This window comes from Littorina saxatilis, linkage group LG10 (assembly GCF_037325665.1).
Source record: "Littorina saxatilis isolate snail1 linkage group LG10, US_GU_Lsax_2.0, whole genome shotgun sequence".
NCBI lineage: Eukaryota > Metazoa > Mollusca > Gastropoda > Littorinimorpha > Littorinidae > Littorina > Littorina saxatilis.
In genome coordinates, this window is record NC_090254.1 from 42,514,558 (window position 1) to 42,529,530 (window position 14,973).

General features: G+C 38.9%; 1 protein-coding gene across 1 annotated transcript in view; it reads left to right on the plus strand.

The window, feature by feature from the left end:
- The window catches only part of LOC138978880 (neuromedin U receptor homolog nmur-2-like), a 13,713-nt gene extending 748 nt beyond the window's left edge, over window positions 1–12,965 (plus strand). Inside the window, exons 1-4 of the mRNA XM_070351687.1 lie at window positions 1–73; window positions 1,163–1,281; window positions 7,186–7,360; window positions 11,544–12,965. The exon at window positions 1–73 is cut by the window's left edge and continues 748 nt beyond it. Of these exons, the coding sequence (XP_070207788.1) occupies window positions 1–73; window positions 1,163–1,281; window positions 7,186–7,360; window positions 11,544–11,735 (559 nt within the window). The 3' untranslated portion in view covers window positions 11,736–12,965. The remainder of the gene's footprint in view (window positions 74–1,162; window positions 1,282–7,185; window positions 7,361–11,543) is intronic.
- Window positions 12,966–14,973: the final 2,008 nt, after the last annotated feature.

Here is a 14,973-nt window from a genome sequence, read left to right on the forward strand (position 1 = left end):
GCCAGACAGAACTGAACGCATGTGTGTTGTGACGACAGGGACAGTGACGTGGCTCAGCTATTATATCACTCAGGTAGGTGGTTGATGTTGTTGTTGTTGTTGTTGTTGTTGTTGTTGTTGTTGTTGTTGTTGTTGTTGTGCGTGTGTGTGTGTAGAGTGATTCAGAGTAAACTACTGGACCGATCTTTATGAAATTTAACATGAGAGTTCCTGGGAATGATATCCCCGGACGTTTTTTTCTTTTTTTCGATAAATACCGTTGATGACGTCATATCCGGCTTTTTGTAAAAGATGAGGCGGCACTGCCACACCCTCATTTTTCAATCAAATTAATTGAAATTTTGGCCAAGCAATCTTCGACAAAGGCCGGACTGCGGTATTGTATTTCAGCTTGGTGGCTGAAAAAATAATTAATGACTTTGGTCATTAAAAATCTAAAAATTGTTAAAAAAAATGTTTTATAAAACGATCTAAATTTACGTTCATCTTATTTTTCATCATTTTCATCATTTTCTGATTCCAAAAACATATAAATATGTTATATTTGGATTAAAAACAAGCTCTGAAAATTAAAAATATAAAAATTATGATCAAAATTAAATTTTCGATGTCAATTTAAAAACACTTTCATCTTATTCCTTGTCGGTTACGAGTATACGGTCTTGCTGAAAAATTGCATTGCGTTCAGTTTCATTCTGTGAGTTCGACAGCTTGACTAAATGTTGTATAGTTTTCGCCTTACGCGACTTGTTTCTTTTTTCTTCTTCTCCGTCTTAAGTCGGGGTCAAAACCGGGAACATGCCCCTAATGGCGTTAAACATTACTTATCATCATGTGTAGCACTAGGCACAGATCGACAAAATAGGGCTTGGTTAGAGTATTCAATCACAACCTCTAAGCGTATATTACAATAAAGAATCACAAAACAAGAAAGGTAGGTTGTTGGAACGTTTGTTATTGGCAAAACAATACATTCACTTTTATATTGTATTTTATAGTGAATTTTATAGTGAATGTATTGTTTTTTCAATAACAAACGTTCCAACAACCTACCTTTCTTGTTTGTTTTATTCTGAAGTTTTGAACGTTGGCAGTCTCTTTGTTTTTGAATTTATTCGTATATTACAATAGCAATATATAATCCTTCGTTTTCCTTTGCAAGGTGTGGCCGTGGATACAGAGCGTCTTCATGCTCCTCTGTCTTGTCCTCATCCTCATCAGTAACATCGTCATCATCATCAACGTCAGACGGTCAGCAATGATGCATTTCCACGATGGCGGGTGAGAGGGGGGGGGATACAAGAGAGACAGAGACAGAGAGACAGAGAGACAGAGAGAGACAGAGACAGAGACAGAGAGAGACAGACAGAGAGCGCGAGGGAGATTAAGCGAGAGAGAGGGAGGGATGGAGAAAGAGAGAGAGGGGGAGGGAGGGAGAGGAAGAGAGAAAAGGAGAGCGGGAGGGAGGGAAAGAGAGGGAGAGGGAGAAAGAGGGGGGATAGAAAGAGAGGGAGAGAGTGCGAGGGAGAGAGAGAAAGAGGGAGAGACGCAGACGCAGACGCAGATAGACGCAGATAGTTTATTCAATAGGCCATAGCCCCTTATGAAGGGGTGTGAACAAACGGTTCACATTGCATATAAATTAAACTCAACAGGTGCACACAAAAAAGGTACAAAATAATAATCGCACAACACATACATTACACGGCATTTAACTAGGAGGTTACAACATCTCTTAATTTAAAGGCTTTATACAAATACAGGGATACATTTCGGACAACAGTTTCTTGAGGTGATGCTAAAAGCAAGCTGAGTCGGAAAATGCTTGGGTTCTTATAATATTTAAATGGGATCAAATTTTCTCTTAATTTGTTATAGTATGGACAACACAAAACAAAATGGACTTCATCTTCTTGGTTTTGTTTACAAAGAGGACACATCAAATCATCGGCATTATGTTTTCTATATCGGTAAGCATGCACTGCAATTTCTGAAATGCCGAATCGAAACCTGGTCATAATAAACTTTAAATGCCTATCCATATTCGACAAAAGATAGGGTTTAATGTCATGTACAGTACAAAATGTCCGATAAACAGCAAATCTATCACTATTTTGCATATGATAATCCCACTCTTGCCATCTGCAATCGACCAACCTTTCCCTAAAAACACGCAAAACATATTTTTCATTAACAACGCCCTGATTCCACCACACAAAACCAAAACCGTACTCATACAATTTACAACGGACACCTGAGGCCCAGTTCGTTTTACCACTTTCATCCATTTTATACAACATTTCATAGGATTTACGAGGAAGTCTGTGCGCCTCCATCTTTAACAATTTCAACCAGTAGCTAATGCATCTTAAAATAGAATTCAAATATATCGGATATCTGTTTGTCTCGCCATATACAAGATCATTAGGTGTTCGCATTCGAACTCCTAAGAACTTCTTCAGTGCAAATAAATGGACTTTTTCACACTGCAGAGCAGCCTTATCCAGTCCCCATATCTCAGCACCATACTGTACTATTGGTTGTACTTGGGAATCAAACAACTTCAAAAAAACATTCAAACTATTATTATTAAGCACAGATAATCTTTGTATAATACACATCAGAGCATTTTTGGCCCGGCTTGAGAGATCGCAACAGGCAGCAATAAAACTAAGTCGAGTTGAAAACAATATTCCTAAATACTTATACACGTTTACAACAGGTAATATATCACCCCCATATGTCCATCTTTCCCTTGCACTCAAATATCCACCCTTCCTAAACACAATAATGTTACTTTTACTCATGTTTACCTTTAAATGAAGAGAAGACACTGTCCTGCGTAAATTATTTAACTGAGTCTGTAGACCCACAACTGTCTCTGATAACAACAATAAATCATCAGCAAGCAAAAGAATAAACAATTCCAAATAATCATCAGTAAATGTGGCACCATGTCTTCCATTCTCAATTATCTCAAGTGCTAACTCATTAATAAAGAGAGAAAATAAAACTGGGCTACATACATCGCCCTGTTTAACACCAAATGTACAATTAATATAATCCGTAAACTTTGCTCCACATCTCACTTTTATTTTTACATTATCATACATACTCTTCACACACCTAAAGAGTTTCCCTTTTATTCCGTTTTTTAACAGAATTGGCCAGAGCAAAGCTCTATTGATGGAATCAAACGCTTTCTCAAAATCTATAAAGGCAACATACAGCTTACGATTCAAAGAAAATTGTTTCTGTACAAAGGCCAAAAGTGTAAACATATGATCAATAGTGGAATAATTCTTCTTAAAACCAGCTTGATATTCCCCCGTACTGTTATTACATTCAATCCATTCTTGCAACCTGTTATTAATCACAGTACTATAGACCTTGCTACTAACATTACACAGCGAAATTCCACGATAATTATTTGGATCATTCACATCGCCTTTCTTAAACAAAGGGATAACAATGGACTCTGTCCAGCTTTCTGGAAATACACCCTTGGAAAACAAAAAATTAAACAAGTGTACCAAAAAGTCAATCCCTGGAGAAAAAACATTTTTCAACAGTTCTCCTATTATTCCATCAGGCCCAGCAGACTTTTGAGGTTTTAACTTTCTCATTGCAATCAAAACTTCTTCTTTTGAAATAGGACGATTCAAAATACCTTCATCGTCTTCATATTCTATTTCTTCAGCCTCAATTACATCTTTTTCCAATAATACTTTGAAATGCTGAAACCAGGTATCAACTGGTATGTTGTTCTTTATTTGTTTTCGTTTTGAGGATAATTTATGCATTATATTCCAAAATTCTTGTTGATCGTTTACAGATTCAATAAGTTTTTGTAATGTCAAATCATTATACAATCTTTTCTTTCTTTCTAACATGTTTTTATATTCCCGTCTGGCTAAACAATAAACATTGCGAGCGTGAATGTCTTCAGGCTGATTACATCTGCTTAACAACCTCCACACATTTTTTCGGGTTATTCTACACTCTTGATCGAACCAATCATCCGATTTATTATTTGACTTCAAATAAATTCTTTTCTTCATGCAGTCAGCACTTTCTTTAACACAAGTGTTAAATAATTCCAAAGCTCCATTCATATCAGATTCAATCATATTTTGGGCAGACTCTAACCTTGCACACATATCATCTGCACACATCAAATTCACATACGTTCCTGCCTTCTTGCTGTCCCACACATACTTTTCAATAAAGCAGTCTGCATTCTCACGCATATCATGATACACATTATCACATGGGAACGTAACATGCAATTCAACTGGCATATGATCTGACTCAATCCGGCCAGCCACCAACAGTTCGCTCGAAGACAGAGTAATTGCAAATAAATCATTAGACAGCAAAAAATAATCATTAACACTACTCCCCCTCTCTGACATGTAGGTAAAACAGCCCTGCAAATCCCCATTACACACACCATTAAGAATACACAGTCCAAGTGCAGTGCACATATTTAACAAATATTTACCATAACTATTCAATATCTGATCTTGTGATTTTCGATTCCCGCAAACTGACTGACTTTTGTGCAATAAATCAAAACCATCATGATCTTGTAATACAGGCTGGGACATATTGGCTGTTCTGCTATTCAGGTCACCCGACAACACGACATAAACATCACCTTCTGTCAACAAACATTCAGTCAAACATTCTTCTAATAGAGAAACACCATTATCCAGATCAAAAAACGAGTAATACGGCGAGCCCTCGGGCGGAACATAAGCACACACATACAAAATATCCTTAGAAATTCCAAAGAGGATTTTATCAAGGATAAAAACAATGAAGTTAGAACATTCAACATCAAGTTTACGCACAAAGGGAGCAAACTCATTTCTTATTAGGCACAATACCCCGCCTGACCGTCGGCCCTGCTTGGTAAACTTCACTGCGGGTTTAACAAAAAGTGAATAACCATCAAAAACAGTTGACGTAAATTCATCCATAAACGTTTCTACAAGGCAAACAAAATCGAAACTCCCTACATAATTTACGAATTCTGTGTCAGTTAATTTGGAGTACAAGCCGTTAACATTCCACTGTAAAAAGGAAAAGGGCTTATTCACACTTCCAGTGACTTTACAGCTGCTAACATTTGTTGTGTGTTCGACTTTTTCTTTTTCTTTTACAACACGCATGTCTAGGTTTGCTGTCAGAATAGGATTCTTATCTGACCCCTGACCCACTGTGTCATTCACACTCGCACTGCTTTCACTGTCACAGTTTACCGACACGCTGTCGTCAACATTGTTATCGCAAACACAGTCCGTTTTTCCACGTGCGCTCACCGCGTTGTCCAAAACTACAGGTAACACCGTTGTCTTTCGGATGTCCGCACTATTCTCACGTGCGAAATACTGCTTAGCCACAGTCACTACACTGTCACAACAATGGGCACGAGCTTCCCTAACACGTTGTAAAACCGGTGTCACTTTTGTATGTGTTCCCTTTGCACTATGACTCCCCGGACAAATCAAAAACTTACTAGCTGAAGTTTTCATTGGGGGCCGGCCGAGGCCCTATTTCTGTTCATGCAGACGATCGTCTTTATCAACCACACATTTCTTCCCATTGATGACTAGGTGGTCGTATATCATTGTCGCCTTCTTGCCATCTTTCTGAGCCGCCTTCAGATGTGGAGTGAGCTTCTTCCTGATGTCTCTCACACGTTGAGAGAAATCTTCACCAATGAAAATGTTGCTGCCTTTGAGCTTTCGTTTTGCTTTAAGAATCTGCTCCTTGTCTTTGTAGAAGCAACATCTAGCGATAACTGGCGAGTCTGGCTTTGCACTGACCCGGTGCACGCGGTCAAACTGGATATCTCCTCCCAACTCAAGCTTGTCGACAATGAGCTCTCTCACCGTAGCTTCACAGTCTTCCCATTTTTCGTTTTCCTCCCTCGGTAGTCCGTAAAACATCACATTGTTTCTTTTGGACCTACATTCTAGATCATCGGTCTTTGCCTCTAAACGCTCCACTTTCGTTTTCAAGACATCGTTCTCACTTTTCAGCTCATTGTTCATTCGCCACTCTTCTGATACTTCTTCTCTCACTTCCCGCACCTCCTCTTGCAGATTTGCAAAGCCATTTTTCATTTCCTTTATGTCACCTTTTATGTCAGCCAGCAGATCCATAACATCTCTCAGACTAGGTTCGCCGTCAGCAGATGACGTGGCAGAAGTGGCAGATGCACCACGTCTAGGGTTAGGTCCAGGGTTGAGCTCGATGTCTCCACATTGGTGCAGAATGTTTCCGAAGTACAGCAAGACCAGTAACATACCTACCATGACACCGGTTGGCCTGTTTCGGATTTTCAACACACGCTGATACATGGCCGCCTTCTCCTTTGCACGTCGAAACATGAAACTGGCAAATACAAACGCAAATCTGCCAATAGCACCCCTAAAGTCAAGTGCTGCAGATGGCATGGTGGCTTGGTACTCACTAGGCAAACTTTACCTAATTAACGTTGTACAGAGTAATTAACAAAAACGACGGAGCTCCTTTTTCATGCGTCACGCATCGATGTGAGCTCGTTCACACTCGAGAGAGAGAGAGAGAGAGAGAGAGAGAGAGAGAGAGAGAGAGATCAAATCAAATCAAATCAAATCAAATCAAATCAAATCACATTTTACGAGGGTTGTGGCATAAGCAATATTATAGACGAGCTTCTTTTCACCCACCCAGAGAGGGACTACTCTAATCTTATATACATATATATATACAAACGTAAAACAATTACAAAAGATAAACATAAAAGTAAAAAATAAAAAATAAAAAGGCAGAAAAACTATTCACGGGACTATATATATATACACGTTGCAGGCTTCACACAAATGCTTACGTTATGATCAAAATTGGGAATTACCAGAACATGTTTAAGGAAAGTACGTAACACTGATGCTATATGCAGAAAGAGAGAGAGAGAGAGAGAGAGAGAGAGAGAGAGAGAGAGAGAGAGAGAGAGAGAGAGAGACAGAGACAGAGACAGAGACAGAGAGACAGAGAGAGAGAGAGAGAGAGAGAGAGAGAGAGGCATATAGTTTCATCGCCCGGCCAGGAACCAATAACCTGTTTACATTATTAAGCGAGTTAAACGGCGTTTTGTGGACACAAACATTTCACGAACTGGTTGTATTTTATCAGTCGCCGAAACGCACACACTGCAGACAACGACACGCCGCGACGGGAATCAGGGGCAAGCCACTCTGCAGCAACATCCGGGCGACTGCGTCACATGACCGCCATGCTGCTGGCTGAATCTGTCACCACTCTCCTTCTGTCCTGTCCATTCTCGTGGTATCAACAGTACTCAGAGGAGGTGGGTCACTTGGAGGCTTACTCTAAGCTGAATAGACTATAAAAAGGCTTATCCAAAAACATTTCATAATTTATCAGTCGCACTCATTTTGTCATATAATCATTCATTCGCTTGCGGCTTCGTGGCAGGCGGGAAAAAAATCAGCCAGATAATTTGTTGTTATTAATTGTTTGGCTGTGCACTTAAAAGACCGTTGGGTCGATATATTTGTGAATGTATTGTTTTGTCAATAACAAACGTTCCAACAACCTACCTTTCTTGTTTGTTGATTAAGAAAAGGCTTGTTGTTGCTTTATCTTTTCAATAATGTAAATGATTTCATGAACATGTAAAATAGACATAAAAATTTGTGTTAACCAATAGATGGTGTTCGGAAGTAAACTTGTCGGGTTTGTATGTGTTGTTAAAGAGTGAACGCTCTTGCCTTTAGTGAGTCAAACTGTTCCACGTGACCTAATATGACAAGAATTACCTCTCCTTCTCGATCATCAGTCAGCCATTTAGTAATGAGCCTCAGTTTGGGTCAGTTTGCCGCTTCTTCTTAAGATAAGAGCGTTGTTGATTATTGCATCTTGTCAAAAGATCTGTTCTCGAAAGTTAAATATTTTTCTGTGATGGAATTTTGTGAAATTTATTCTGACGTACACTGTCCTGTTGTTTTGCATTTATTAAAACAGAATGAAGTACGCGCTAATGATTGCCTAGCAGACGATGTGAAAAACCCCAAAAATGAAGATTTGCTGTCTAAAAGTAGAGAAAAGGGTAACAAGTACACAAAACCAAAATGGGATAATAACAATGGGACCAAGTTAGCTTTTGTAGTTAATCTGAATGAGGATGATATTTATACTGTTGAAACTAAATTACAAGATATGCTAGCTACAAGTGAGAGTACGACAACAGATGACGTTGATAGTGTTACTAATAAGATTTGTGATATTCTAAATTGTTCTGCTGAGAAAATCGGTGTAATTAAAGAACAAAAAGTTACGAAAAAGCCACGTTCAAAGAAATTCAAACTCCAACAACCATGGTTTAGTGCAATATGCAAAGAGAAAAGAAAAATATTTTTACATGCGAAAAATAAAGCAAGACGCTTTAAAAATGCGTTCAATGAACATGAAAAAAAGAGTGCTTTTAATGAATACAAAAAGACAATAAAAAAGGAATGCAAGTTGTATCATAATGAGTTCGTTAAAACTTTGAGAAAGTTAAGAAGTAATGACCCGAAAGCATACTGGAATCTTCTAAATAAAAATAAAAATAAAAAAAATAATTCCAAAACTAACTATCCAACTTGTTCGGAGTTTTTCGAACATTTCAATAAACTACAAGAGTGTGATGAAAATGAAATGGATGATAGTAATGAACCTTTAAATGAAGCAAGTAATGAATTTCTTAATGCGCCTTTTACAAAGGAGGAAGTTATCAAATGTATAGACAAGCTGAAAAACAATAAGGCATGCGGTCAAGATAAAATAATTAATGAGTATTTAAAAGCGTCGCATGATAGAATGATTGATATTTATGTATTGTTGTTTAATGTTGTTTTGCAGTCAGGAAAGGTTCCAACACAATGGGCTGTAGGCGAAATTATTCCATTGTACAAAAATAAAGGCTCCCAAGCTGACCCCACAAATTATAGAGGAATTACTATACTCAGTTGTTTCGGAAAACTTTTCAGTGCAATTTTAAATGCTAGGTTATCAAACTTTTTGGAGAGTAATAATAAATTAGGTCAAGAACAAACAGGTTTCCGCACAGGTTTTTCAACACTAGACCATGTTTTTACTTTGCATTGTATATTAAATTTTTTTCTCAACAAAAAGAAGCGACTGTTTTGTGCATTTGTAGACTATGAAAAAGCGTTTGATAAAGTTCACCGTGCATTTTTATGGGAGAAATTAGTTAGTTCTGATGTTAATGGGAAGTTTTTAAAAACTGTAAGAAATATGTACGAAAATGCCAAGTCTTGCGTTAAAGTTAATAGTGAGTGCTCTGGATATTTTCCCAGTTTGTGTGGAGTTAGACAAGGGGAAAACTTGTCACCGCTGTTTTTTGCTCTATTTCTAAATGATCTAAAGCCTTTTTTGTTGGAAAACAGTAATGGTTTACAAACTATGTCAAGGGAGGCTATTGTGGTTGGAATGGAAGATACTGATGTAAATGCTTTGTTTCAAATGTTTTTATTACTGTATGCGGATGATACTGTGATCTGCTCAGAGTCTGAAAAAAACCTGCAAGAATGTCTAAACAAAATGCACGAATACTGTTTAAAATGGCGTCTAAATATTAATGTAAACAAAACGAAAGTTATAGTTTTTTCCAGAGGTAAAATTAGAAATAAACCATTGTTTACGTATAATGACAATTCAATCGAAGTAGTGTTTGATGTAATGTACTTGGGCCTTAAAATTAATTATAATAATAAATTTTCAGTCGCACAGAAGAATCTATATGATCGTGCCTCAAGGGCAATGTTTGTTCTTTTGCGTACGTGTAGACAATTGTCACTGCCTGTGGACATACAAGTTGACCTGTTCGATAAAATGATTGCTCCAATCTTACTATATGGATGTGAGGTTTGGGGTTTTGGTTCCTGCGAACTTGCTACTAAACTTCAATTACGTTTTTATAAAATTGTTTTCAAACTAAAAAAATCAACTCCAAATGCTATGATATTTGGTGAACTTGGAAGATATCCACTAGATGTTAATATGAAATGTAGAATGCTTTGCTATTGGTATAAACTGATTAGTCCTATTCATAAAAACAAATTTTCTAGTATTGTGTACTGCTTTACTTATAAATTGTATATCAACAAGATGATTGAATCTGATTATTTATGTTTTATTGAAAAAACCTTAAATGAAATTGGTCTCCCTGGCCTTTGGACTTCTCAAGAAAATGTTCAATATTCAAGCGCATGGTTTAAACAGAAAGTAAAAAGAAGCTTGTATGACCAGTATATCCATAAATGGTTTACAGAAATTGGAACAAAAAATATGTTTTGGAATTATCGAATGTTTAAAGATATTTTTGCATGTGAAGACTATGTCACACACCTGCCATATCAGCAATGTGTTGCAATGATGAAGTTCAGAACATTAAACAACAATTTGCCTGTACAGAAAGAACGTTACCTTAACATCCCGAGGTCAGAAAGAACTTGCACCAAATGTGTATCACAAGACATAGGTGATGAATTCCATTATTTATTTGTCTGTGATTTTTTCAAAGAAGAAAGAGCTGAGTTGTTACCATCTTACTATTGGAAAAAACCTAATGCACTTAAATTTAAAAAGTTGTTTGCTACTAACAAAAAGAAATTGCTAAAGAATATTTTGGACTTTATTAATAGAATCTGTAACAGTTTTTCATAATCTTTTTAATTTTTATTTATTTATTATATTAGCATATATCATGATTGTATTGATTGTATTTATTGTTCAAAATGCCCCCAGGGGTTATGGACTAATAAAAAAACTTGAAAACTCTTAACTGAGCTTGGGCGTCCCCTCGGATATGTTCACCTGCGTGTTGCCAGCTCGTGATGATATCCATTTTCAGGACATGTCTGTTATCATTTCCTGACAATCGGCATGTGAGGAATAGCACCTACTTTATTACTGAGTCTAGATTGATAGCATGATGTTATCTTTGTATCTAATTCTTGTTTCTCGGCTCCTGCAATAATTCTTTTTTTCCTCGTCGTTGGTTTAAACAAAATCTATTCCGAAAAGACTGGGTGACATGTATAATACGATATGAACATGTGTTACCACGCAACAAGCTAAGCTTATACTAAGTGTGGTTATAGATATGTACATCTAGAAAGGAATTGTTTTTTCATGTTATGCCAAGGTCAGAAAATCGCTTATACCCTTATTAGAATTGTAAGACAAAGAATTTACAGAAGGAACAAATACAACAAAAGAATCAGAGGAGGTAACGGAGGACGGAAAGGGATTTGACTTTAAATTACAACAATATTTGGGAAATTTAAGTCGGGAAAGTGGGTAGACAGGGGAGGTTGGGGGGGGGGGGGGGGGGGTCAGAGAGATGATGACTCCTCGTCGTTGAGAGATATGTCTCGTGGGATCTTTCCAATCTTTTCCCTTTTTCCCGGATTCAAACGCGTTGTTTTCTGACATAAATCTAGTCTGTTTCTTGCGTATTTCAGCACCCGGACATTAACGGAGACCCCGACAAAGTGGCGACGAACCGGCTTCTGTTCTCTGTCTTCTTCTACATGCTTTACTCAAACAAATGTGTCAACTTCTTCCTCTACCTCGTCAGCGGTCACAAGTTTCGTCTGGCACTCACTCACCTCGTGCAGTGTGCTTGCTGCAGTAACAACGTGTCCGACACCTGATGCTGTAACATCATGTCGGACACTTGATACAGTGTGTGTGTTGCGGTAACATCATGTCGGACACCTGATGCAGTAACAACGTGTCCGAAACCTGATGCAGTAACATCATGTCGGACACTTGATACAGTGTGCGTGTGTGTGTTGCGGTAACATCATGTAGGACACCTGATGCAGTTACAAGATGTCGGACACCTAATGCAGTAACAACAAGTCGGACACATGATGCGGTAACAACATGTCGGACACCTGATGCAGTTACAAGATGTCAGACACCTGATGCAGTAACAACATGTCGGACACATGATGCGGTAACAACATGTCGGACACCTGATGCAGTAAAAACATGTCGGACACCTGATGCAGTAACACCATGGCCGACACCTGATGCAGTAACAACATGTCCGAAACCTGATGCAGTAACATCATGTCGGACACTTGATACGGTGTGTGTGTGTTGCGGTAACATCATGTAGGACACCTGATGCAGTTACAAGATGTCGGACACCTAATGCAGTAACAACATGTCGGACACATGATGCGGTAACAACATGTCGGACACCTGATGCAGTTACAAGATGTCAGACACCTGATGCAGTAACAACATGTCGGACACATGATGCGGTAACAACATGTCGGACACCTGATGCAGTAAAAACATGTCGGACACCTGATGCAGTAACACCATGGCCGACACCTGATGCAGTAACAACATGGCTGACACTTGATGCAGTTTGCATGTTGCAGTAACAATATGTCAGAAACCGGATGCAATGTGCTTGTTGCAGTTACAACATGCTGGACACCTAATGCAGTGTGTTTATTGCAGTAACAATATGTCAGACACCTAATGCAGTAAAAACATGTTACACACCTAATGCAGTGTGCTTGTTGCAGTAACAAATGTCAGACACCGTATGCAGTGTGCGTGTTTGAGCAACAACATGTCGGACACCTGATGCAGTTGGCGTGTCGATCGGTAACATGTCGAACACTAATGCAGTAACAATATGTCGGACATCTGATGCAGTGTGCGTTTTGCAGTAAAAACATGTCGGACATCTGATGCAGTGTGCTTGTTGCAGTTACAACTGCGGCGCGTTCCTGTGCGCGTGTGAACATGCGTGACTGTACGTGTACGTGTATACGTCTGGTGGCAGAAGTAGTAGTGTTTATGTCTGTTGATTTGATTTCTAATTTTAATACAAAAAAGTCACGTGAAACCGTATGAAAATATGTTATCAACACACACACACACACACACACACACACACACACACACACACACACACACACACACACACACACACACACACACACACACACACACACACACACACACACACACACGCGCAGGGCACACACACAAGACAATGTGTCACTGGTACAAAAAGACAGACGTCGTAGAAAAGTTTCCTCTGGCCTGACAACAAATTACTGGAGCGCGTGAACTTCGCTAATATGCAGCAACATACACACACACACACACACACACACACACACACACACACACACACACACACACACACACACACACACACACACACGCACACACATAACCAACACACAAAACCACACACTCATCATTCACACCGCTTGAGCGAGAGAGAGAGAGAGAGAGAGAGAGAGAGAGAGAGAGAGAGAGAGAGAGAGAGAGAGAGAGAGTATTGGCATGAAATGAAAATTAATGACGATCGATTTATTAAACATTTAAAGTTACGTTCGGTAGTTTTTGAAAAGTGCTCTGGCACGCTGACAGACATAAACTCACACTCACAGTCACACACACACACACACACACACACACACACAGACACACACACACACACACACATACACACACACTCACGCACGCACACACATACACACACCCACACACACACATACACACACATGTCTTACGTCTTACTCACACTTGCACGTAAATACTTAGGCAGACAAACCTTACTCTCATTAAGTAGCTTACTATCTCAACAGCTATTTATTCAAACATTTTTTTTCTTCTAGATTTCAGACGTGCGCGCACGAGACAAATAATTTCGTAGAAAGGCCTACAGGTTTTGCTTTGGAAGGGACAAAACTCGTCCACACTCAGAGAGAGATGTTCTCGTGTTGTGTCCCTTGGAATAATCACGAAATGGCACTCTGCAGACTGCACGCGCTAAAAGTGTTCATGGTTTCTCCATTGTCTTAACAATTAGAAAACGACCATTATTTTTTGTCACTGGGGAAATCGCAGACATATCGGCTGTGCATAATCTTGGTCACTGCATAATACTGTTTCTTAACCAAGGAAGAGTGAGTGGCCTGAATTCTAATCAGTCTTGCAATTTGTATAGATTAGGGTTTGGGTCGAGAAGTAGGGCATGAGGAGAAAGACATTCTTGTGCTGTGCTCTGTCAGAGGTGTTTTCTTTGTGCTTAATATTATTTTGTTTGGACCTAGCTATTGATGTGTACATTGTTGTTAAACAGTTGTTTGTTGAATGTTTATCAGGGTTTGCTAGTGTGTGATAGGGTTCGTGTCCGTCTGTAGATGTTAGTTTCTTAGTTAGTCCTGTGTTGACAACTCTTCGACAAGCGCTTAGAACTGTACCCACGGAATACGCGCTATAAGCTTCCTATTGATCGATTAATTGATTGAGAGAGAGAGAGAGAGAGAGAGAGAGAGAGAGAGAGAGAGAGAGAGAGAGAGAGAGAGAGAGAGAGAGAGAGAGAGAGAGAGCGCAGGTATATGCGTGTCTCGTCAGTGTGGTGTGTGTGTGCGTGTGTGTGCGTGTGTGTGTGTGTGTGTGTGTGTGTGTGTGTGTGTGTGTTTTAAAGTGTTGACATAATTGACATAGTTTTTGTAAACGAGTATAGTACATTCTAGTTTATTTTCCTAGATGTATCTCTTGTAACAAGACAATTCCTTACTTGAATGTTGGCTTGTAATTGTTGTTGTTGTTGTGGTTGTTGTTTGCTACAGTCGCTTTACCTTCTGCTGCCGCTATCACTACGTAAAATCGAGAACTTGCGAAACATTATCTGTTTCTATAAATATCACACCTAACAGGATTGTAATAAAACAGAATTATCTTTATCGCCTGCCCCCACAGTGAGACGTGAAGAACTTTAACATCAGCTGACGAGTGAGCAACAAACAGAATCGACAACGCTACAAACAGGTGTAGGTGTAACGTGGTCAAAGTCCGCTCTGCATTCCTACTTTTGACACCGTTGTTCTGCTATCGGCCGGGGCG